At 44.6% G+C, this 25,948-nt stretch overlaps 1 protein-coding gene across 9 annotated transcripts in view; it reads left to right on the top strand.

Annotated features, from left to right (window-relative positions):
* Nucleotides 1-25,948, top strand: part of LOC110981018 (uncharacterized) — a 45,654-nt gene that overhangs the window by 15,956 nt on the left and 3,750 nt on the right. For 3 of the 9 annotated variants that reach the window (XM_022238155.2, XM_022238161.2, XM_087145740.1), the window contains 9 exons: nucleotides 13,099-13,223; nucleotides 15,203-15,311; nucleotides 16,825-20,220; nucleotides 20,802-21,003; nucleotides 21,117-21,266; nucleotides 21,670-22,229; nucleotides 22,499-22,574; nucleotides 23,524-23,597; nucleotides 25,719-25,885. In XM_022238155.2, the coding sequence (XP_022093847.2) occupies nucleotides 13,099-13,223; nucleotides 15,203-15,311; nucleotides 16,825-20,220; nucleotides 20,802-21,003; nucleotides 21,117-21,266; nucleotides 21,670-22,229; nucleotides 22,499-22,574; nucleotides 23,524-23,597; nucleotides 25,719-25,885 (4,859 nt within the window). Of the gene's footprint in view, nucleotides 1-1,784; nucleotides 2,005-3,091; nucleotides 3,276-4,912; nucleotides 5,401-5,434; nucleotides 5,740-13,098; nucleotides 13,224-14,475; nucleotides 14,639-14,895; nucleotides 15,052-15,202; nucleotides 15,312-16,824; nucleotides 20,221-20,801; nucleotides 21,004-21,116; nucleotides 21,267-21,669; nucleotides 22,230-22,498; nucleotides 22,575-23,523; nucleotides 23,598-25,718; nucleotides 25,886-25,948 lie in introns of those variants that run through there. The other 6 variants (XM_022238158.2, XM_022238159.2, XM_087145739.1 and 3 more) reach the window with 6 other exon arrangements.

Below are 25,948 nucleotides of genomic sequence, written 5' to 3'. Positions count from 1 at the left end.
AGTTCAAGGTTGAAGAGGCAGTAGACTTGACCCAGTCGGTTCGTAAGTGGCAAACTAGCTTACTGTTTCATCGTGGGAATGTTTTACCGAGCGTGTCAATCGCTGCGGGTCATGTGCTTTTCACGGCTGATTTGATCATATGTCTGTTTGCCGGTAAGGATGCACGGTTACGCACCAACATTATGTACGCAACTGGCGATGGTACAATCATGTTAATTTCAACCGCATTTTCTACATTTTCTACTGTGTGCATAATTGGATGAGATTAATACACTTGCTGCGTAGCATAGATTTATGGCTTTGAGTGTTCAATTAGAAATTCACTGACGTAAGGGCCCACAGATCTGGTCGTATCGCTTTTTTGCGATACTTTATTCGCTGAAAAACAGAAAATAAAAGAATTGTTGTCTGTTAGAATCACAATCATTTTCCCCCGATAGCCTATGGGTTTTTTTTATTTTCCTCATACTCGTGTAGACTGTTAATGTCCTTGGTGGGCTCACACGAAATGTGTTCTCTCCCACGTCGACGGTTGTATCATGCTGTCTGAGACTTCACTGACAACACGCCTCACCGGTTCTCATGGCAACATACAATTTTGGATAGATCTAACTAGGCTAATGCTAAGTTGAGCGATGCGCGAGCCACGACTATTTGCATGCAGAGAACGTGTAAGCGTCAATGGCTATAGCTTAATTTATTATGTAGCGCAAAATCGCGTGTAGTTTACCGCGCCGCTGTATATCTCCAAGTGATTAGATATTTGCCAAAATATTGAGAAATTATAAAGATTGAGTGTTTGAAGTATTATTTCAGCATTGTGTGTTTACGAACATTGTTTATTCGGGCTAGTGTATTCCAGGTGAATGATTTGGAAGTCACAGGACTCGCTGTCGGCTGCCGCTCCGCACGAATGTTTTGCAGGCGCTGTAAAGGCAGCCAGTTGACGTGGTTTTCGTTCTGAAGTATTGCACATGTGGTAATCTTGCCTTATCATAATAAGATAAGCTGTCTTCCTTAATGGCTGACTGATTGGCATCGATCCCAGTTTTCCTTTGCCATTAAAATATAGCGTCAGGCCGAGGATGTCGATGAAAAAGGCGTGTTGAAATAAAGTTCCTACACGCGCTTAACGTCTAAGCTGATGATCATTAAGTGGAAGTGGTTTGTTCAGCTTTTACTGCCATTTGGTCATTTCCTGCGGCAAATCATTTCTTACCCCACCCCTAATTTAACGTTTTGTCGCTTTGAATAAGCGTGAAAATTAATTGTGAAAACCCATTTGCATCGAGGAAATTCCGCGTCTTGATTTTAAGTGTATTTTTTCCCAGAATCGGTGGTGTAATTTCCTACAGCGATTCAGTTGTTATATTGGGACTTTGACAGGAATTTTGCTCATTTCAGCAACTGTAAATTGTGTGTGTGTGATAGTGTGTCGGCAACGGTGACGGTCCAATCAGTTGATCGCTTGGAAATTAATTATTGTAATTGCTTGTGTTGAATTTGCTGGTAGGCTGACCTTATTATCTCCGCAGCCCAATGGTATAGCAGTGCCTTTTGCTGGCATTTGAGACATAAAAGCATATGCTTTGAGCTTCGCGGATTGCATGGTGAGACAAGACGAAGCATCGTCCGCGTTTTAAACTTTTCCGGTTTCCTTCTCTCAGAGGGAATACTTCATTCAGTGTTGCCGAGCTGCATTAATGGTTAGTACCATCAAGTACTTGTGGAAAATGACCACGAATTCTGCTCTTCGGGTTTCGATTCAGCATGGGCATTGTTTGCGACATTCGTAGCGAATCTCGTGGATAGCCATCTTCGGCACATTCGACACGCTTGGCCGCAAGCTACCGTCGTTTGCATTTCACGTTGAACCCTTTCTTGTGTCTGTGTACGAGCGGTGGATTACATTTTCATCGCTTACATCCCAGAGGTTATCGGTTTTGAGCGTCAGGAGAGAGCTCGCTAATTCGACGCTGTGCTACGTCTTGCGTTCCGTCGATGGTTAGTTGAAATTACCTTGATATTGCCGTGACGATTGTATAGTGTTTTTGATCGACACGTTGTTCAGTTCACTTTACTATTGAGTGTAAACATCGTCGTCAAAATGCCGGCATGCTTTGCATCATGTCGACAGTATTTTAATACCCATGATGCCACAATGCTCTGGTTGGTATGTTATAAGTCACCTACGCTATAACTAATTATTACAACAAAAGTCATATTTCTGACAAATATTGCCCAGTGACGGAATTCCGCTCACGCCAAGTCTTTTAGTGTAGCGTAACAAGATTTACGTCCGAAGTCAAAGGAAATGTCCCTCGTTGTGGAGAAATATTGTTTTAAAAATACCGAATGTTTATGAGTACAATGGTAAGAATAATTCGCGTGGTGGAATCAAACATTTCATCTGTCACTGAAGGAATTTATTCTCACCATTGCACGAATGTGAAAGATTCATTAGTTGTTTTGTAAAATACCTGCAAAAATCCTCTTCTGCTCGGAGAGCAAACGGTTATTTATCAAACAGGTTTGTGTCCGATCGCCACCTACTGGTAGTACCGTGCAGTGTTAAACTGGTTGCCGTCCCTACATTATTCTCTCTCTCTTACTGGGAATGAGATATAGGCCTGTGAATGGGGAGGCCGGAACCAGTCACGTCAAATTAAGTTCTATTCAACGGGTAGCGTTGAATTGAACGGATAATTCACTGACATGTGATCCACGACCCACCAATCGAACAACGGGGATTTTTGTAAGTAGCCTACATGTACATGTATTCTATAAAATAGAACGTGCATTTTATAGCCTGTTCTGTATGCATATTCGTTGGGTGTATGGAAAGGTTTGGGAAAGAGATGGTGTGCCGGGAGTGTGGGTCGCATTTTCATAACCCCTTTCGGCGGCAAATTACTCAGCATAGGATTTCGGAAAACTGAAACATGGATATATCGACTGGTGCAGTATCAAAGCAGAGAAGCGTGTTTACGGAGTAAGCGCGAGCGGTCGATTGTATGACGTCATCGGGAGCGCGCTGAGGTAGGTGTGCGCCCAGCCAGCTTCAGTTGCCTTTGACGAGTAAACGGCAATTGCTTTAATGACCGAGAGCTAGCGCGAAACCGAACTCGGGGTAGCTGTGAGAGAGTACGTGGACGGTGGACGTGCCGCGCCGATGACCAGTCAGCCAGCCCGGGCTGTAGGGATGATGATATGATCAACTCCGGCAGGCACTAGGTTATAGTCTGCATTACGCCACGGCGCTTTACGTGCAAGGGGTAAGTTGCTCCTTACTGGTGATTGAAATCGATCTCAAAATGTAGCGCGTGTGATTGAATAGCCTGTGTTATCGTATTGGTCCTAAGGTTACACGCGTTAGTTCGTTGAGAATGAAAAACACTCTTCTGCTAATGGGAACGCTGTGAAAAATAATTTGCATAATTAATTTGGACCACGGCACATCTTTACTTGGTGTTCAGCCGACTTCAGGTCGAATAGAATTTTCTGAGCTCATTCATCGTTAACAATTTTGAATGTTTCTGCGGTAAAAAAAAAAGATGACAAATTTGATGGCATCGTGCATCGGTGATCGGCAATTGTGAGTCGTCGTTCAGTTCACGGTTTATTGTTCCTTTAAGTGTGTTCACTGCGCCGAAGGATTTTCCTTCTGATGCATTCTCGAAATCCCACAGATGTACGGAAACCGGGGTGTTTCATGCGTGTGAATTTACTTTTTTGATGCATTACAAATGCGTACCGTCAACCCTGTCAGTTATCTTCCATACCGCATGCCAGGTGTATTCTCTGCTGGCGCATCTCTTTTGTTTATCTTTCTGTTTGACCTATATTCCCCTTTGGTTCATATTTTTCTTACTGTGTGTTTTGATAAGGCTTGCGATGTGAAATTTTGTTGCATTGCGTGCACCGATCATTTCCGAACTTGCGCAATTCGCTACGTGCAGCGCGTTTCCTTGTGATTTTTTTGGGGGGTCTGTTTTGTTTTAGCTAGTCACGTGTGTTTCTTTTTGTTTTGTTTCTTCTTGTTGTGTTGTTTCTCTTTTGGGATTGCAACTTTTGTTTGTTAACAATTTTCCCATTTTTGATTGAAACTTTATGGGCCAGTGTTATATTGTTTTCATTTATACTTCTTGTACAGAATGTTTCATTTTCACATCTACTTGTTTTTGAGACATGCAAATGACAAAGTGATAATGAAACCTGTTATGAACGCTTGCCGAGTGGTGTACTTGTTTATCATTTCTGTGTCTAGCTTTGCTGGCTGTTTTTTTTGTTTTTTTTGTTTTTTTGTTTTTTTTGTTTTTTTTGCATTGAGACTTTTTTGTCGACCCAGTAACTTATAATACCATCCGCTTGTTTCGCAGTTTGCTATTTTTACCATTTCTCTTATTTGATTGTAATTTGTCTTAAAGTCCTTTTCATTTTTGAAGCTTTCTCTGGAAGGTGATTGGAATTTTGTATGCACAGCCGATTGTTTAAATCGTTGCCAACTGAGTTATTGTTATAGACGTCATCTTTTATTAAACATCTTTGCTCTGTTTTTTTTTTTTCTTTTTTCTTCCGGGGTTTACCTCCCCATCAAGATATCGACCTAAATTTGATTGTTTTGTTGTCTGTAATTTTATTAGATATTACCTGTTTGTCCTTAGCCCTCAGTCTGTTTGTTTATATGCACCTTTCAAAGTTATTTATGTATTTTTTTGGAGGGGCGCATGCGGAACGATTTCTTTTGGTGTATGTAGACCTAAAGGTCATTTTAATACTGCATCACGGGGGGGGGGCGTTTTGCCGATCGTTAATTTCAATCTCATGCATTTTTCACGTACCACTGATTTATATTCTTATTGCCATATGTTTCTCCAAATTGGAACACCAGGTGAATTTAGTGCGATGCGGACTCTTCGGCGGTGAATTTCGGGAACGTTTGCAGAGCTTTGCTGTACATTTCCAACTTTAACAATGATGATGTCGGAAAATCCCAAGGTTTGCCCCTACACTATGCGCCGCTGGATCAACCGGTCGACAGAATGGAGGGAACGATGTTTTCATAACTGATGCGTCGTCCGTTTTGGGCGAGATTCTGTGGATGATTACGCAGCGCTCACCGGGGGGGGGCGTAGATAGAATTACACGAGGACATGAACGCCAATCACAAAGACGCGAAGGCTGTAGCGAGTAGGAGACGTGCTTCACTACATATCCGTGATATTGTGGCTTGCGATATTGTGTTTGCGGCACATCACGTGAGCCGCGTCAGACTGGAAAGGCATTACGGGTTATAAAACCACTCTGGAGACAATGGACAAATGTTGGGGCTTGCCTTGCTTTCGCCTGCCCTTTTGAAATTGCAACATATTGTTCATGGGCGATACTCCTGTAGAATTGGTAAGTTGTGATATTCGCCGAGCGCATGGTTCAATTTCAGTCACCAGGGTACCTAACCTTGGCAAGCAGCGTATAAAAGGCATTCGTTTCTCCGCGGGTTCTTGTGAATGACTGTCGTCAAATGTTGATAGAAGCCTTCGCGGCATAAATGAGTGTCAATGGGTGGCTTGATCATCTGTCTCAACGCCGGGAGAAACCATCGCAATATGACGTGAGCGGAAAGGGCTAGAGGGAAGCGAAGCAGTGCTGCGTGTTTGTTGTCGGTCCAAACGCGGCAGGGACATCTCCGACACTTGAAACATTAGAGTTTTAGGATTGAGTCCTCAGTCATGTTGAGAGGTAGGTTAATTGTCAGTGCCCTGCAAGAACGGTTCTGCTGTAAGCTAATCATGAAGTCACAATATGAGGCGGAATCTCGGTGTTGCGTGCAGCGCTGGCGTTGTGGACATTAAAAAAACAAGTGTCGTCAAGTGTCGACTGGCTAACCCCGCGCTACACGATCGTTCCAAATAATGCATGACTGGTTGGCAGAAGTTACATTGTTTCACGTTCGTAAGTTTAAATTGGTTGATATTGCCTATATCGCTTTTACTTTTTGTGTCATTTCCTTCATTGCAAAGAGTTCTTTGATTCATTTTTTAACGTTTTGTTTAAACTATTTTATGCGTCTACAATGTGCCACTTTTATCATCGTGAAGCGTTTTTTCCCTGCGTCGTGTTCTTTTCTGAGAAAGACTCATCCGGATATGTCCCGTGGGTCTGATAAGAGCAAAAACGAGTGTTCTCTCTACGTCATGTTTGTCGCGTTCGGTTTCCTGAATTGGATAAAACGCATAAACGGGAATCTGTGCTTTGCTGAGACATAAACCTTTGACAGGAGGAATGGAAATTCGCTTGACTGGAAATGATTATCGTCAATTGGTAACGCACACCCGAACGCTTGTGTCGTTTCTGCCGCGGAAGGGGGAAGCGGCGACATGTCGACATCGTTGGCCTCTTGATCGGCTGGTTTCCTACGCATAATTTGCAAGATCATGATGGTGTCATTCGCCAAGTTTCAATGGCGCCAGTTTGGTGTTTATCAAGGACCGTGACTTAAGCTTCCATATGTTTTCCTTTTTTTTTTAATCAATGACCCGCAGCAAAATAAAGGCGTATTTTATCGAAGGAGTTAATGTATAAAAATTCATGTTTTTTTATGTGCACGCTTCCGTGTAGCCTTCCTTGTGAAGCTATTTTAAAGGGAGACCACTAATTCTCGTATAGAGTGACCGCTCTGTTCTGTGTAAAATTTCAGGAACGACCGCTCTGTTCTGTGTAAAATTTCAGGAACGACTGCGATGGGGTGCGTATAGACCAACGTGGCAAACGGGCTTGCTAGACGTGGGATAGCATGCCAACTGCATGAAGGCGCAACGTGTCATCTCTCACAGCCGGCCACTTTTCAGTTCAGCGGTTTCTAATGATGACGAAAATAGCATCGATCACGAAAAGACTCCCTGGAATTCGACCGACCCCAAAAATGTTAATAATACGGAGCTACACCCCCCCCCCGTAATCTGATGTCACCGAAGCCGGTTTAGCTAGGTTCTCGTGCTAGTGGACATGACGTCATGAGTTGGCCCGTCTTTTGCCGTCTGGATGCTATATCAATCACGTTAAATGTGGCCGAGCTGGTATTCAAGTTATTAACCGTGATGGCTCACTCATTAAGAGAGCTGCGTGTATTGAAGATAGCTGATAACAAACAGTGACAAAGTAGCGGAAATTGGCTCATGAAAAACTAGAATTTACTGAGCTTATTTCCTGGTAACGAATGTCGCAACCCTTGCACAGTTTGGTTTTTTTTCAGAATGTCGGCTGTAAGCGGTATAGTTTACCTACTTCCCCTCAAATCAGAGTAAACTTAATCATCGGTGGTGCCAATTTACGAAACAGAGATGGTTATAGACCTGGCACGTAAAAATAACCCACAAGGCTTAATATGGAATTCATTAAGCGTAAAGCAAAGGGCCTCGATTGTTGATTTTGAAATGAAAGTTTCAAGAAACGCGCGGCGCCACGAAATAGCCGTCGATATTGCACTTTATGAATACCTATAAATAATGCAGATTAATGCCATGTATTTTCCAGATATGGATTGAATTATCTCGACGTCAGCGAAGAGAAAGAAAAAATAATTTAAGTGCGTCGAAACTAACAGCCGTTTTTCTTCGTGAAACTGAAAATTTCAAGCAGGAAAAATCAAGACGATTTTTATTGTGTGAGGGATTTGGCGAGAAAAGCTTCTAAGTGGCATGTTTTTCTAATCTCTCGCAATAAATATCAAGAAAGGACTTTTTTCTCAGGTGGCCGTGGGGATATTAACTCCATCGTCGTTATGTCTCGTTCACACGTCATCGGTTGCCGGTACCATTTAGGTACTCAAGCATTCAATTCCGAAAGGGACGCTGTCATTTTTCTGAAGATGAAAGCAGGAAAGCAGAATTAAAACATAGCGTTCCGACGATTGAACGTCGGAGGTGGAGTGGACCCTCATTGCGATATAATGACTTCATGAATTGTGCTTCAGTCAAAAAGAATAGATTGGACTTTAGATTATGAAGACAGTATTGTGCAATTGCCGCATCGTTGATACGTACCTGCTTCATTTGAAGTGAGCGTTCGATTTGGAGGAGTATAGTGATATTGTCTTGGATGGCGTTGATTACAACGCCAATGTACGACTGGCGAAATGTCGATGCAGTGCGCATGGACACCAGCGAACTCGTCCGAGACAAACCACTGTCGTTGCGTTCGGGATGTCACGCGTAGATCGTGAACCAACCTTGCGGACATTTCCCTGCGACGACCCTATATACCTGTACATCCTAAAAAGTAGATAAGTGTATTCATGTGTCATTGCGCAAGAGAACAGAGAAGTTTCTCGAAAAAAAATAGTGCATTGTTGTAATGATTGTTTCACGTTAAGAAATGTGTTTCTGAAGGCATTGGCTGTGTTATATTTAGCAGAATATGGTTTTCTATGGATAATCTGTGTTTTAAAATCACAAGTGACAAACACTTGACATTATTGCGGCTTTACCGTTGGGGATTATTCCAAGCAAAACGGTTGTCTCTTCCGATTACTTGTGTGTTTTGCGACAGCTCCCTAAAATGCCCTGTAAAGTCAAGTAAAAGGCATCGACTCCCGATGCGTCATGTCTCGACAGATCGAATTGCAACTCAATATGAAACTCAGCTCGCCTGACGGCAGCTGAAGGAAGCTAGCGATCATAAAAAAGTGACATTGTTATTGCCAGAGCAGATTGCATCGTGACATTCTTCAGATCAAATAAATTTGATTCAATAGCCAGCTTTTTCCATTAATTCACGGGGCGATGTTGTTTTCTTACATTCAATTAATGGTATTCCTCCGCGCCCGCAGGATGTTTGATGATATGCCTTCTTTTTTAACATTGCAACATGTACAGAATGATCGCCATGCTACAGCTTTTTTTTTCTTGGAGACACAAGCCGACAATTCCGTTGGTCTCTCAAATTTCCTTCTAAGTGGTTTGCGCCCTGTGGCGCGCATTTCACGAGCAATTCCAACGAAGTGTCGAATTATACTTGTGCCGCATTAGTCTGTAATTAACACTAATACTTCGTAACAGAACCGTGATGTACATAAAACATCAATAGAATTCAACTGGGTGATTTCCCCCTCTTTGTTGTACTGCTGGCTTCAAACCAGTCCATTGTCGAGGTGCCATTTACGTGCCTGGCAACGCGCGCGGTTTCCTGGTATTTCGAAGAGGAACGCCCCACCATCAATGATTACCCTCTTCACGTCTCCTAGATGCGGCGTTGCCTGGTGACGCCCCTTGCTGCATTTATCCTTGCCGGCTACCCGGTAATCGGCGGAGCATGAAGACGCTGCACGATCTCTGAATTGAGGAATGCCGGCTCGGCGGCTCGGTATCCAAGTCGATATGATTAGCATGTCTTTTTTTCCGAGAGAGGCGCATTGGTTTGAGATCGTGCTCTGCGCATGTGCGACAAAACGCCAGGGGGACTGGTAGATCGGAGCGGGCGTCAACAAGAATGTTCTCTCTAAGCTGCAGAGCGGGAATTTTCTTACATACCAGATTTACTCGCTAAGTATCATCACAATCAATTATGAGCGATAACCACCACAGCCGGTAAGAGAAGTTTGCATTCTTGCTTAACATATTTTTATGTGGGCATGTTTATTTGCTGAGGCACGGTTACTTAGCGCTAGCTTAAATTCCCCTGGTTGCTCGAAGGGTGTTGCGGCCGTATTGTTCTCAGTTGTTTATTCGCTAGTTTCTGGACCTGCGTTTTTCCCATACGGGAGTTTTATTTATTCACACGTGAGTTTTATTTCTTCACCTATCTTTCAGAGAAGTTCTTTCCAAGTGGCATACATCTAAATGATTACAAAGATGTGTTTGACTCGTGAATATATACGAAATTCAGTAGAGTGAACCGTCCGTCGCTTCATTAATGTCTCACTCAATCAAGAATGTATAGTCAGGGTTCCCGCGTTGGAGTTTGGTGATAATGAGATTCATGCAAATTTTGTCTCGTCAGCATGGCCTCGGCGAGTCATTTTTTACCTGTCTGTAAGTCAAGACTTGCGAGGCAAAAAAATCAAAGTACAGAGCCATGGTCTGGCGTGTCCACTCCCGTACATTATCCCGTCCAGAGATGTGCGTGCGCACTTTACTTGAATATCATCAGCCAATCGATTGCCTTCCGCACCCGTAGTGACCTAATTGTGTCGTCTGGCGCATGCGCTGATTTCATCGAAACCGTACAAACGATGAAGCCCGGAATGCAATCCGTGCGTCAGGAAGATAATTCGATTTGCGTGTCGATCCTAGATGGTTGGTGGACCCGGGGTGATACGTTTTGTCTCCTAAGCCGGCTGCGCCTATTTGGTGCGATAATGGCGTTTAGCGCGCGTAATGGATTGCGCTGACGAGTCGCCAATGACTCATGCCATTTATGCGCGTAGTTCAAGAGGTTGGGGTGTGATCTCCGCTGTTGGAAGGACAAAATGTATTCTTGAAAATACATCTGTGATTTTTGTGAGGCAGTATTTGCCACAAAAATCGTCTTTATTAATGGCTGCAATACGAAACGAGTAATATCTATCGCGAATTAGTTCGTGACTTATCGGTTGTGGAGGGCATTTTGTTTTTTAATAGGAAAATCGATGTATGTTTTGTCAATGTCTGAACTCAATGCATAATGCTTTCACTGTGTTGAGGATAAACGGTGTAGACATGTCTTTTTTACAATGATTGGTTTAGTTGATGTTACCAGTCTTTGGGCCTCCCCCCACACACCACTTGTCACCGCCCACCCATCTCTGTGGGTGTCCGTTCGATCAGGCCGATGATAAGTAGGGTAAAATGCACGAGTTTTCGCCTCGGTTCGTCATGTCTTGAACTCCTCGGCTTTGTAGTCAACAACATTGTAAATGTGGAGGGTTTTTAGTAATCTTGGAGGGGAGGAGTCGGTGTTTTGACGGAAAGAGGAAAGAAAGAAACATTGCCAATCAGAAACAGATCTTATTTGCTTTTAAGTTAAAAGGCCTCACCATCGTGTGGATTCCAAGGTGCGATTTACCTTAAGGTTGTCACCCCCGCCCCTAAAAATACATAAATCGTCTTATCTGTAAGTTGGATGACGCATCAATCGAATGAATATGAGATCATCCGTTTAAAACCGTTGTCATGAAACAGTAAAGACACCGAAGGGGTTGAATCGTGCGGTATTTTTTTTAAATTCTTGTGAAATTTTCAACGCGACCCCTGAATGTTTTTGTCAAGGCTTACGTACCCAAACATAGTCGCCTTTGAATGATGTTTGATTTATTGATGTCATCATGCCGACGACAGAAAGCGCAGTCGGCCTTGGGCTCGGTGAACCGTGTCCTCGGCAGTCCTTTTGTAAAACTGGAACCTTCAGCCGTGTAGTTGTAACAACCACTTTAAAAAATTCTTCTTGGTAAGTGCGCATATGCATCTGTAATCCATGTATACAGAGTGTTTTATTGCAACGCTGACGATTCCTGCCAACATCTCTTAATCCTAATCTTATTCCTCATTCCTGAGACCTGAGCACTGAAATCCATGAGGAAATTACGAACTCTTCTGTGGGTGAGAAACTTGTCAGGGTCCACGTATTTAGTGGTCAAATTGTGGCGTCTATCAAGACTAGTCTTCGGAGGCATTGATATCAAATCCTTTCCCCGTGGAAACCTAGTGAACCTCTGCAGCCTTCCGAAATGATAATAAAGTTACAGTCCTGACGTGTGTGTGCTCGTTGATGGAACATGGAACAAATTACCTTCTGAAAAGCGGAAACTAATATTGTGGAATGCTTACGGATGCAATACGAGAAATCGCCATGGTGCAGTCTGTACTTATTTATCTCCCAATTTTAGTTTGTCAGCACTAGGGCAGTACCTCTGCCAGGTGCCGACATAAAGGCCTGCGGAGTTTAGCTGCCGGCTTGTCGCGTTCCACCGTGAAAGCCCTGGCGTCGGTTGACGATCTGCCTTCGCCTTGTTGTAGACTAACACGAAGTCGTTACCGGCGGTGCCCCAGGACTCTTTGCAACAATGGGTGATTCATCACCGCGCTGGTTTGAGTCCCCTCGCTCTGGCCAGTTTACTGACCTTCCTTCATCGTGCATTCAATGTTGCACCTGCTAACTGGCAATTAAGAATGCCAGGGATTTGAACTTGAAGGTAATCGGGAAGATATCCAGCGGGGCAGGGGGCAAGCCGCACCTCGAGAGAGATGTTGCCGGTTTTTTTAAAGGAATTGATCAAATTATGGCAAATGGGGAAAAGTGAGAAGTAATTTAAATATGAGGATATGCAATTCAAGTTGCTCGCGGTAAGGGTCCAATCTCATCCGTCAAAATACGAGATGTGCACTAAACAAATGCGCCATCACAGCCATCGGTTGTGGTAACCTGATGCAGTAAACATTCTTCACACGATAATGGCGATAGCAATTGAAATTTCCTCCATCTGCTCGGCCGGCCCTGCCCCCCCCTGTAGTATTGCGGCGTAAGTAGTGACGTCACAGTGACGGCTTTTTACCCCCAGGCAATCAATATTTCAGGTGTAGGAAAAGAATCGTTTTCACCACCGCGTAGTCCAACTGAATTTGTATTCAGCACTTGCTGTATTCCGTGACTCGTTACTATCCCTTAAGAATACTTCACTTTGTGCCGAAATATTACAAACTCAATTTAAAATTACACACATGTATGGGTTATTCCAAGTTGTCAGGGCCACACAAGTTTCACATATCTTCAAAATTTAAACACTTTTAGCAACTTGTTGCACAAGGTTTGGAAATTTGGTAATACTTTCGATATTGAACTCAATTTATGAGTAAAACTCTACTGGCATTATTGATTAATTGGTTAGAACTCACAAGAGGCGATGATATTTGTTTTAGAAACAGATGCACGGCTCTGCGTCATATTACATTGTTCGGAAACACAATTACTTCATTGCTGAAATGAAAAGTACCGCTGTTGGGCGTTTCATTTAAAAATTAACGAAACACGATGTCCTTTCCCTTTAGAATTCTCGGAATATATTTACATTTCACTTTTTCCCTTTTTTATTAATTCAGATGTTTTCTTTCTTTTTTTTTCTCACAGATTCCTGAGACGCTAACCAAGTATAAAGTCGAAGACAGCGAAGGCTACCCTAATCCAGACATGCTGCATTATCCAGGCCGAGATGAGATGGGTTTTGGCGTCGGTAACAATGGGGAAATCACAAGGTGGGCAAACCCAGAAATCAACTCTATTCTTGTCCATTGTCGATTGTCAATAGCCTGGTTGCGAATGCCGTTCATTCATTATATTTCACGTTTGAAATTGAAATTTAACCTCGAATTGAACTGTGCATGGTCATGCACAAATTATTTCGCCATCCTATTTCCTTGTTAGTAACAAATTGCACGGCGGTAAATTATTTCCCTATGTTAAAAGCTCGGTAATTCTTTTTCAGATGAACTTTATTCACTTGAATTCTCAGTATCTTTTTCTCCGTGACTTTTGTGTCCAAACTGAAAATTGAAAGGTTTTTTCATCAAGGACAGGGAACATTCGTTCATTTTCATTTGCTCAAAATAGTGCAAGCCTACACGGTCTAACAAAAGTATTGCATAATTTATGAAAATTTGTCTAGTTAATTGAGTGCCATAAAGTCTGCTCCGAAAGCATTAAGCATGATGCCTGTGTTCCTTGAATGACAAATTCCGGCGCGTGTGTAATTTATTCTTCAACAATGAACATTTATCGTCGTTATTTGAAAGTCGAATCTCTTGTTAATTCAAGGACACGTTACCTAAGACAACAGCGTTTAGTTTTCTGAGAGAAAATGTAGCGATGTATTTTGTAGCTGGGTAAGCGTTTGCATAATTATAGTAAACTGATTTTTGATCAGCCAGGTTGGCAATTTCACATGGAACTGACAAGTTACAAACTTTTACCCATGACATTAGAGTTTCTTAATCTTGAATTAGTTTTGGGGTTATACAAAATACTCGAAAGTGGCAGTGTTATTCTCGAAAATGTTTCATCCTTCGGATACTTCAGCTTTTTTATTTTTAGGTTTGCTCGCATTGTTAAGACAATTGGCCTGACGTTAACATCCTAGCAAAATATCTTTCTATTATTTTAGAATTGATTTGAGTTGATTCGATCCGATTGTGATTTTTGCTGTAGTTCGGCGTAGTTTGTTATTCCCTTTTGGAGTTTTCTCTGTCCCTCCGCGAACTGGTTATTCCTTTCGCGCTTGGTTGTTTTTGTTTGCTTTTTTAGTTCTAAATGACTACGTTATTTGTGTACGTGTTGTGTATATTTTGTGTTTGCTTTGACAATGCAACGGGGGCTGCTCACTTTAATCTTCCTGACCCTGTCTTGTGTAAGTGCCGACGCTACTATGCCCCTTTGGTTTTGAACTCTGAAACATCGGTGCTAAAAAGATATCGATGAATGCTATTGATAGGCAGCAGCTGTGCAATTTGCGCTGGATTGGATGTGTGTGGGGAAGGTCACCGGTTTCCTGTTCAGTTCGCGAAGCAGGCCTTGAAAAATAGGGGTCAACTTACCTATTATGTGCCTGTTGAAGTGGGATTATCCATGTATGACCAGGCAGATCTTAGGGAAACTTTTGCAGTCAGCTGAAAAGGTAAATAAGTTACAATGATTGCAACGTCATCGGATCAGGTCGAGACTGAATGAGTTTTCTTTAATGTGGAAAGAGCGCTGTGAGATCGGGTCTCTTTAGCTCTTTGCGTGAGTCTGTCTGTCAAAGCAGAAAGTGAGGCTTTTTCCGTGGAACGCTTCAGTGGTTTGCTGGCGACCGTCTGATCACGATATTGGAGGATGTTTTTGATCGTTTGTTGAAAATTTGGTATCTGGCCTGAGAGCAACGGCCATGACCACGAAGGTTGTACTCTGCCGTGCTCGCTTTAGCATTCATCCGTTGGCTTCAGAGAATGTCTGTTAATTTTTAATGGTTGTTTGCTTTGTATGGAATTAGCTTCTCAAACGATACGTCACCGTGCCAGTGATCATGTGGAATGAAGCAGTTTCCGCTGGGTGAATACCAAATATCGTTTCTTTCGGTTACAATCGCCTATTCCCGCATATTTTTTTCCAAATTAAGTCCTCTGTAATTTACTTATTCAAGGTCCGATTGTGACAACAACTGGTCGTCACTTAATGCGTGTTGTTCCTTTGGATATTTCAGGGAGCGGCTGCGACAGTTGGCTACCACACGGCTGGCTGAGCAGGGACGTATGGGAATGCCAGACGCCAACTTTATCTTTCAAAGGGAAGCTGTAGCTATGCAGCAGAAGGTAAGTACGACCAAAATCTGCCCTACAAATTGGTACTTGTTTGCATATTGAATGTTACCAAGCAGAATCCATGCGCATTTTACTTGGAAGAATCGACTGAAACAAGCACCAGACTACAGAGCATACACGTGGGACTTTTCTGCACCTTAATCATTATAATTTGGGCTGAGTAACTTTACGAAAGGTAATTGTCCAGTCATTAAACGGAATCGTGACGTCCAGATTGGGGATGAGTGTTTAATATACTGCAGCTTCTTGTTAATCAAATTGTCAAGTCGACCAAGTGGTTTCCTATGGGTACAGTTCAACCTTCAATTTCTTCGAATTATTCTGAAAGATACAGGGGGCCAGTTCCCGTCATATCAGGCATGACACTGGTGTACCACTTGCGTTATTTCACTGTCGCTTCAAGTGTTAAATTGACAAATACGTCCATACGCGTCGGATCGGAATGCATGTCATCGTTTTCAATGGTGACATAGTCTGAGGTCCAAAGTCCTTTCAATTAGTGATGAAGTAGGTAATGAATAAGGACTGTTAAGGGCAATACGATTGTTAACGTCCACCGTTCCGTTTGGATTTCCGTCGACTTGTCTCTTGTTTTTCCTTCGGTCTTTTCTTTTCATCGAAATGAACACCTGCATTGTTAAGTAGTTAGATAGGTAGGTGTTGAAAATAAAGTAGTGGTTCGACATCGTGGTTTTAGTGTAACCGGAAATTATGCTATGAACATGTACGTAAAGGCATTCGTTTGCCCTAAATGGTTCGTTACACTGTATCTCCCATAAGCCCATGCGGTCACACTCCTAAAGGCAGACATTGTGCCTAATCGTTGTCTCGTGGATGCGGCTTCTTGTTTTTGCTTACCAGCTTGAGTGAAAAGCCGCAGCCGGTAACAATACACGATATCAATAGTGTGTCCTGTCAGTACAGCTGTGTACAAGTAGGCCTACACACGTCAGTGTTAAACCTGTACATGTCAAAGGTTATGAAAAAATGGACTGCGTGTTTTTCCCGGAACGTGTGGTCGTGCATTTCCTGTGATGTTCCATCGATGTGGCTCAATTTTTGTCTATCTCCATATTGTCAGACAATTTTAGTGGTAACTAATGAGCCCTCTTTGCTGATGACGTCCGCCCAAGGACAAGTATAGTAAAATTTGGACTTGCAATGCCCTGAATCAGCTTATAGAGTCATTGAATCCACTCGCGGCCATTTTACCGATCCGAATACAAAGCTTTCCTGGCAATGCCCGCCGTTGTTCTTCCTGACGTCAATAAAAGAGAGCCAACCCACGCTTTTGTACTCGGCTCGGTAAAATGGCCGCTGGTTGGCTTCTTTTTCATACAAAGGCGTTGCAAGTCCAGGTTTTTTATATACGTCCGTGCGTCCTCCCCGTTCACCCAATATTTTGTACTGAATACACGTATGACAAAGCAGATATTTACAGGATGTTATCGTGTTGTATAAAACCTGTAACCATGAACCACTTTTTTTCCTTTCACGTGAACAGGTGAACGCCACCGTGGCGTCGAAACCTCTGTACTCCATAGGAGCCCCGCAGCGCGCCAGAATGCCCAAGCAGCCGACACGATATGGCGATCAACTCCACCGAAATCCACTCTACGATGGCCCGTTGAATCTCGTCAACCGAGCCGCCATGCAAGGCAACCCTTACGGTGGGGGTCACTCGTCGCTGGACGATGCCACCGACCTTAATAAGCCTCTGGACTTGTCCATGAAGTCGGAGAGACTTGCCTTGCCCAAAGTCCCGAAGACTATAGTAGATCCCAGACTGATGCCTTTGACCAACGCCGAAATGATTGCCAAGCACACACACACTTTCAGCAGTAATGGAAACGAGGTGACGTCAAAGGTGACGTCAGCACAGACTATGTACAGACCACCTCCGATGATGAGTTACGGCAAACCCGGTCGGCATGGTCATGCAATCAACCCAATTCAGCTGGTTCACCGTCAGCATACGGCCGTCCCTAAGGATGTCCCGATGTCTCAAGGTCAGCTGCACCCGCTGGCATCCTCAGGGGTCGTTGCCTCACACCTCCAGCCAAACCGGAGCTCACTGAAGCGTCCTGCGCCGGTCATGGCGCGCTCGGCGTCAGACATTCCCATGAAGCGTGTAGTTCTCGACAACATGGTTGCACCGTCTTCCACTACCCCCACACCTGCGAACATTAAGAGTTACCAAGATGCAAGTAGCAGGGCCGCCTTGCTAGCTTTCGAGCGCGAGCGTGGAAGAAGCCACGCAGTTGCTCTGATCAACCAACAAGATCCGGATTCCAATATCAGAATCACAGACGTCCGTTCCATTGGTCAACATGCGGACACCAGCCATCCTGCGCCGGTGCCCAAATCGACGCCGTCCCGATCGCGAACGACTAAAGCGGCAGGAGCGCCTGTGTTCCACCACATACATTACCATCACCATCACCACCACGTTCCACAGCCAGACGAGGAGCTGTTACGGCAGAGTTCGAATGGAACTCCCGTGGTGCACGCCCGTGGCGCTGTGCCAGTGCATGCAGGGGTAATCGCACAGGGTGGAGCTGCGGGACCAGCGAATGGTTTACCGACTCATGATATCCCTAGCCACCGAGTAGCGGGTCGCATGGTTCCCGGCCATGAAGTGCCAGCGCACGCCATGGCGGCTCCCAACATGGCATCATCGCGCGGAGATCGCCACCATGGCGTCTTAATCAAACACACTTCCACCCCGGTCACTACCATGACCAGCCCTCACCTGAGAAGGGCTCACTACCAAACGAGAAGGCGTATCGTCAAGAGCATCAACCCCCCCACTATGGCGTCCCATGCTAGTCTGGCGCCGCACCGAATGGACCCAGCGAGCACAACGTCCGCACCGACCCGCGCGCACCAGCACGCCCGTGCAGCATCGCCGCTCAAGCTGGTTGCCTCCTCTATGGCTGCAGGGGCCCAAATGAATGAACTGTTGAAACCTCTAGACGGTCCAGAACAGCCGGCCGCCAGTGCACACGTGACTAATAATAACAACAACAAAGTCTTGTTGGCGGAGAAGCTAGCCCGACCGTTAAGGGTTGACATACCAGATGACAGAGCTTTTGTTAGCCACCTAGGAGACCTCTACACCGGGCAGACTAACCCTGTCCCTTTAGTTCGTCAGGTTACCAACGCCACCAGTATCACAAAATGCCTGACAAGTGAGGCCAACTCTTCCCCAAAGAAATCCAACTCGTCGGGCAACGAGTCACCCACCATGCCTGTTCTAACGCCGCAGAGTGTCTACTCACCCTGCTTCACGACCGAGTCGATGACGAATCTCACCCACAATTCCTCCAGCGTTGAACCCCAGCCCACCTCCTCTCCCATGTTTTACAGCGCTCTGACACTATCCCTGTACCCACGTAGACAAGATGCAACCGCCGAAGCTGTGCAGAAGCTACCCAGGGCCAAGGACGAGTCGCCCCCTAATTTGCACGAGACAAGCCCCGAGCAGCTCGTGCCCGATCATCGGATGCCAAATCAACTGGACACTCTTATTCGTCGGAAAATCGACCAGTACGCCTTAGACGCAGCGGCCGCCCTCGATAAGAATAAGAGAGAGCAAAAGCGACACAGGGAGATAATACAGGAGCCACACGATGCTTACCAGCTGCACATGCAGGAATTGCGCAGAGATCGCTTTGAGCACAGGGACAAGCCGAAAAAGAGGCACACGCATGGGTACAGCTTAAAAGCGAGCATGGACAAATCAAAGGTTCATCAGCTCAGGGGAGTAAGTGAGCGAATCCTGCCTTCTGAAAATCACGATGACCGGAACATCTTTGCCGAGTTCATGTTGAAACGACAATGGTACGATGGCAAGATGGACGCGAGGAAGCCTGCGAGGGAAACGTGTCCCGACCAGACGGATGTAATTGATCTCACAACTTCCCCATCGTCGTCGCCAGCCCCAGAGGTAACGAATAGCGTTGAGAACAAAAATGGTGGCAGCGGTGCCACAAGCAAAGAGAAGCCTGAGATCGGGAAGAACGTTCGTGGTTTGTCCAGGAAGCGTGAAATAATCTCGGCCTTTGAAGAGGGGAGAACCGTCTCAGTTAGTGAGGCAATCGAGGCCGTTTTTGCAGCTAACTCGCCAGTACCTAACCGCGAAGCATCCGGCACTGAGACGGACCACGAAGAGTCGGCTGTCAAGCAGCTGCAACCTAACACTGGACCGCCGAAACGAGTTACTCGTGGAGTGTTCGATCAAAAGGATCAACCCCCAAAACTCGTCAGGGTTCAGGATTCTCCACTGGTGTCTGCAACAGCGACAGCTGCCATGGCTAGCACATGCGTAGTACATGTAATTACATCACCTAAACCTTCCACAGTACTCCCTCCACTCACGACAACTAATGGCGCCATCAAGATCGAGCCAGTGTTTCGATGCTCCTCTAACTCCCCATCATCGGCCAAATTGACAGTTCCCTTTCTCACAGAAGCCCCTCCCATGGATAACCCCCAACTCTCCTCATCATCCACCGATGCAGCCCAGTCTCTGGTCTTGTCAAACACGCAAGTGACGTCATCTTTGTCAGCACTACCCCAACACTTGAGATTCTCTCCAACCGAGAAGACATTTTCCCATGATCCTCGAAAGAAGCTCCTCGCCGCCATGAACGTCCAGACCCCACCAGCGAGCGTTTGCGCCGTGTCTCCAGCATCCGTGGCCGCTAGTCTCAGTTCGACCGTCAGCCCATCCAGTGGTCGGAGCACACCGTCAAAGGGCTCATCAAGGAAGCGATCATTAGAGATCACCCGTCTGGAGAACACGTCTAGCTACGTCGCTGAAATTCCGAAAAGAAAGCAAACTGTGGACTTGCTGACTGATCCTGCGTTGTTGGATCGTGAGGAAAGGGCGTTACAAGTAAGACCATTCATAATCATTACATCTGCATTGTGTTTAGGAACAACTACCCGGAAATGTCATTATACTCAGATGTTCAAGATATTTAAGAAAGTGGCCAACGGGCAATGGCCAATCTGGAGGGCAGGGGAAAAACTTTGTCCTCTCGATGGATCTATTTTAACAAGGAGTACTAAGAAAACAACACCATGAAATAAAAGCAAGGATGTCGGTACAGCGAGTAGGGCTTTTGATATTTCCCTCCCCGACATCATATCGAATAAGCCGCATTCACTTTTGAATCCCCCCACAACAAAGGCTGGACGCACCGCTGCTAACGAGTTCTTCACGAAAGTTAATGGGTGTAACGATGAGATGACAGAAAGAGAAAAAACAACAGAGGAGGATCCTTTTAGCTCTGAAGGATAGTCTTTAATTTTACAAGCCTTCCTACAGTAGCTAAATTATATGCAAAGGTTTAATGAAAGGAGATTGAAGGCGTGTTATTTGATAATGGGTCATGCAATGTTTTTAGATAGCATGGAGCAATAGGAACGACGATTTCTAACACTCGTTGCTTTGTTCTCATCACAAACGTCTAGCGAGCGATGAAACGATTCAATGAGATGGAGAAAAGAGAGAAAGGAACCCCGACAGACGCCCAGACAGACCCCGTCGTAGAGCCACACACGAACAGCAAGAAGCAAAACCGTCTCCTCATCGACAAATACTCCTTGTCCTTAAGAAGAGGCAGGGGGCGTGGCCGGAAGTTTGCGGGTTTCCACCGGATGCAGAACCATAAAGGTGAATGGAAAAATGCACGATGTTCTTTTCAAATAAAAACTTAATCGTTGAAACGACTTTTTGCTGTTTTGTACCGAGAAGTAGATACAGTTTTGATTCGTTTTCCTAAACAGACGGTGCAGCGTTGACCTTGAACTCACATAGGCAACGACGGAGCTTCTCGAGAGAGATGCGGCGACTGACAAGCCAAGGAAGTCGAAACTCCTTCCAAGACTTTGTCCCCATGGTACTCGAGGAGCGAACCAGACACTCACAAGCTACGAGTAAGAGGGACATTACAAGCGTGTTCGTTGCCCCGCCACATTCTCACCCATCCGGTTGGAATTTTAAAGATATGTCGAAACACGCCAGGAAAATGTGGTTTTGATATAAAGGAATTCTTTCTTAAATGAAAATGAAAAAACCTTAATCACGTTTTTATAGGTTAACAACCCTTTGCTCCTTTTTAAGATTATTACTGTTTTAATTAAGTAGGTGAACTAAGGTTAAAAAAGTTGTAAAGACAATTCTTCTTTCACTCTAAGGTTTGTCTCTACATTTTGTACTATTTTGTTGTGTTCAAACTGAATAATAGCAAGGATAGTTGTTTGCATGCACAGTAAACAAGATTTGGTGAAAATTTGTAATCTTTGGAGTCTAAGTTTTACCCAATTACCGTCCTTGTAGGATCAAGTGCGAGAGAGAGGAAGATATACCACAAAAATGCGCGCTACGAGATGGAAATTGAAAAAGAGGAGAGAAAATACTTAGAACGAAAGAGACAGAAGCGATCGGTGAGCGGCTCCACGAGCGGTGAAGAAGAATCCTCCTGCAAGACCAAGGGAACACCGGGAAGAAGACGGAAAGGAACGGAAGAGGTCTCCAGGAAATCCAGTGACGTCAGCCTGGCAGCCACGGAACTGGCCCAGGCATCAGACAGAGAATCCAATTTCACCAGCATAACTTCGGAGAGAACTGAGAATCCACCCGAGGAGGAGGAGGGCGTGGCCAGATCGCCCAGCATGGACACGCCCCTCCACGTCGTCATCGACCCCACCAACTACACCAAGATGAAGTTCATGACTACTTCGGCCTACGAGCTCCATCGCAAGGACTCCGGGAAGGAGAACAAGGAAGTAGAGGCGAAGCCGGGTGGAAAGCGAAAGTTTAAGACGAAGCATCTCGGTCCAGCAACGATGATCGACTCCGACGTACAGAAAGACGACAACGTAGCCGTCAAAGCAGAGGTACGTGCACAGAAAACCACAGTTTTAAGCTTTACGACAGAACATTATGCACATTATTTTGGTGTGAAATGAGCCGTCATTAAGTTAAGATTCCTTTTGGCTTGAGTTATCTGTTTGTTTTTTTTTGAGATTCATTGTTTCCGCCACATTTCCATTCGACATACAAAATGTCTTTTAAGACGGGGACGGGGTGTGATACCTCTGCACTTCAGTTTTACTCAGGACAAATGTTTATTATTGTTTAATTGTCGCCTGCATCGATATCACAGGTTAAAGAGAGTCTTCCGTCTGCGTCCCAACCGGAACCGAGCCCAGTCAAGCTGGTAAGGCCAGAGCCTCCAGCCGGTACGTATAAACTTAAACAACCCACGGAAGCAGTCAGACAGATGAAATAGACTTTTGTGGAAATGAAGTGGACTTGGGGGCATTTATCTGTCGGGGAGTTTGTCTTAATGAGAGAAGGTCTGGGCATGTTATCGCTGATGAAGTCGGCTTTGCATTTCAGATCACAAAGAGGGATTTAAGCAATGTTCTATCAACAGCTTATGCTCCAAAGAATGTTCAACCATTTAAGTTACTGCACTCTTATCTACTCTTCGGAAAGAACATTATTTGTGAGTTTTGGTTTCGTTGCCCGTACACATAGGTATATAATTATTATTTTTTACATCAGATTTACAAGCAACAGACACAGAGGAGACCAAGGAAATGCACTTATGCGGTGAGCGCGAGCGGGCTTCTGAAGCCAAGTTGTCAGAGGCAACACAAAAAAGGAACCGCTTCATTAAATAAATCAGCGAGCTGTTTACAAAGTTCTCACGCCATTTATTTTGAATCCGTTGGAAATGGAAAGATCGAAACGTGAAGCTTTGTGCTTTTTAAACATAACTTGGAACTGAGAAACTGTTTTTATGTTCTTTTGCGATGACTCAAGGATGTGACCCAACTGGTTTGCCGCAATTACAGCGTTGTCATTGTTATTTGAGTTTCTAATTGCATGCAGGATTTGTGACATTGCATCCTGCGGTGGAGCATACCATTTATTCCATGGTGATGACGAGGGCCTTCTGAATTGAAATATCTCGTTTACTTTCTTAAGCATGCTTTCTACTGACACAAGACTTCTCTAAGGTTTTTGGCTATCACCTGCGACTAAAACACATCTCAAGGCATCTTGGCGAAGGAGAACAATGAACGTTGCATTTCCATACAAAGCAGGTTTCAGGAGCGTTTCGTATCTCCCTTAGATTCGTTTTATGAACTAACATGATCGAAATTTTACTTTGCTCCGCAGAGATGAGGCGCTTAATGGTTAACAAGAAATTGGGTGAAACCATTTTGCACCGGGCAGCCAGACTGGCCTATGACGTGAGTATATTGAACTCGGGTGCTTTGCGAAACCTGGGAAGGTATTTACTCTACATGGCGTTTTGTTTTGGACGGGACAGTCTGTACAGACACAGCATGGTTTTTTTTATTTCACACCACCGTTTGATAGTTTACTGTTAACCCTTAGGGGTCGTATATTGGACCGCCTGTGTTTTGTTCATAGCCCTTACGGCCAGATTTTGTCTTCTCCACTAGAATTATTTTACCAATATTATTTGAAAATGCCCAATAGCAAACCGTTTTTGCTGCTACGAGCCAACAACGCCCAAATTGCCGCTGTATATGATTTCCAATTTATTTCATCCAAAATGTCACTAGCCATAAGGGCTGCCACACATATTGAACCAAGCCGTCATCGTAACGCGGGATTCGTAAAGTGCGCGGTTTGTCAATTATTGTGGCCGCAGGTGCGCGGCTAAAATCCATCGCTCGTGGTGCATCAAGCCGAGGCACTGCCTCGGAGGGCAAACGCGTTTACAGTGATGGAAACACCTAAACCCGCCCGAATATTATTCGAGATCGCTTTACACACCGTGAGTCTAGTGTCATTCTATACACGGCTTCCCGTTTGCATTTTCAGTATGCAACTGAACACTTCCTGGTTCTTTAATTTCGATCTTGGCGGTTTGATGGCAAACACTTTTGGTTTGCGGTGCGAGGTCACGTGCAGGAATTGTTCACCTGTATCCGAGTCAGTATGTGATATTCGTGCATATTTCCCCAGATATGTGGTTTGTTTTGATATCAGAATTTGGTTTTGACTCGTGGCGCGCGATAAACGATCTGTTCCGGCAAGTTCTCTGAATCTCGTGTTATTGTGGCTGCCACATAGTTTATCTAAGCACTTGCAGATCGGCTGACGTGGGAAATATTACACAGCCGTTTAAATGATTTTGTCGTGACAGACTGACGCGATTTGTAGCACTGACGAAAGTTGTTTTTTTACACAAGATTCTTTGAGGTTATATTCCCTTTATCTTCCGGCTGCAAAGTCGTGGTGGGTCTTCTCCTGGTGCAATTTCCTGTTCGGAATTGAAGGATAACTATTCCCAGCCTAAAAATGTCCTCTTCCTTTTTGTACAATCAAATCTTTCCCCCAAATTGTACTTGGCAGAGCGCGCAACGTACTCAAAAATTAATCACCTCTGTCAAATCTTAATGCACTCGTGTCCTTAATTTTCTCCAATGCTGGTAACCCCAAGTAGAGTATTCCATCAACGAGATGGTAGACTTGTGTTGTGTTGTGTAAAATCTAACTAAGCGGCTTTGATGAGGTAATAACCAGACTTGCATTATTCACGGCACGCTCGTCTGCATCGGTGTTTCGAATTATTCCCCCCCCCCCCGCTATCGTCGTATCCTGGCCAGTTTACACACACGGCGGGGCCTATTGGCCTTTGATTCCTGAGCCTACTAGCACGGATATCGTGGCCACCTCGGGTTCAAGTCGACTGTGGCATTTTTCCCTTCCTCGTCGAGTCAGGAATTGTGTACATGTATCACGTTTCTGCTCGCCAGCATGAATGAGGAAATAAAACAGGATTTAAAATACGTCGCAGAGCAAAGAAAATAACGAGTGTGCCCGAGGCAAACAAAGTACGAAGACGGGAGCATGTTGACCTCCCAGAAAGGGCGAACAGCTGGTTCTTTCCTTCCACAGCGTTGTACGACAGCCACCACTCTTCCTGTGTCCTTTGATTTGTTAATTTGCGATGCGGATGAGACTTTAGAGTCCTATTATAGCCGAGGATGTGATGAAATATCGCCAAGCCTAGAAATTAAATCTGGATCGCACTTTCGCTACGATTTTGTGAATAAATCGCGCCAATCCATTTGAAAATTCACTTGCACTTTGTTGTGGCTTTCGGTAAGATGGACAAGTCGATCTGAATAGTTACCAGGACACTGTCAAGTCTCTTCACAACATCTCCTCTATCGGTTTCAAGTTTCAAATTTGAAACTGCTCTCAAAAAGTCAGTAGCATACGTTTCAATAACACAATAGTGTTGATATCAAAAAGGGATGAAATAAAAACATTGGTGTAATACTCAGCGTAATACTAACAATGTTATCAAATAAATATCGATTTTCTGTCATCAGGATGTGGCCATCTATTGTATCGATTATGACGTGGTTGATATCAACGCGAAGGACAACGCTGGCTACACTCCGTTACACGAATGCTGCGTGCACGGGCGTCTACGGGTGGCATCGCACCTGTTACAACATGGTGCTGACGTCAATGCCAGCGCGTCAGACGGTACCAGGTAGGTCTACCGCATGCTTGACGCATGCCAAAACGAAACTGAACCTGGGAGGGTTTACACGCG

This window comes from Acanthaster planci, linkage group LG14 (assembly GCF_054643075.1).
Source record: "Acanthaster planci isolate LZ-2023a linkage group LG14, COTS_SCS, whole genome shotgun sequence".
NCBI classification, from domain to species: domain Eukaryota; kingdom Metazoa; phylum Echinodermata; class Asteroidea; order Valvatida; family Acanthasteridae; genus Acanthaster; species Acanthaster planci.
The sequence above is the reverse complement of the archived record's forward strand: the minus strand, read 5'-3'. Positions and strand labels throughout refer to the sequence as shown.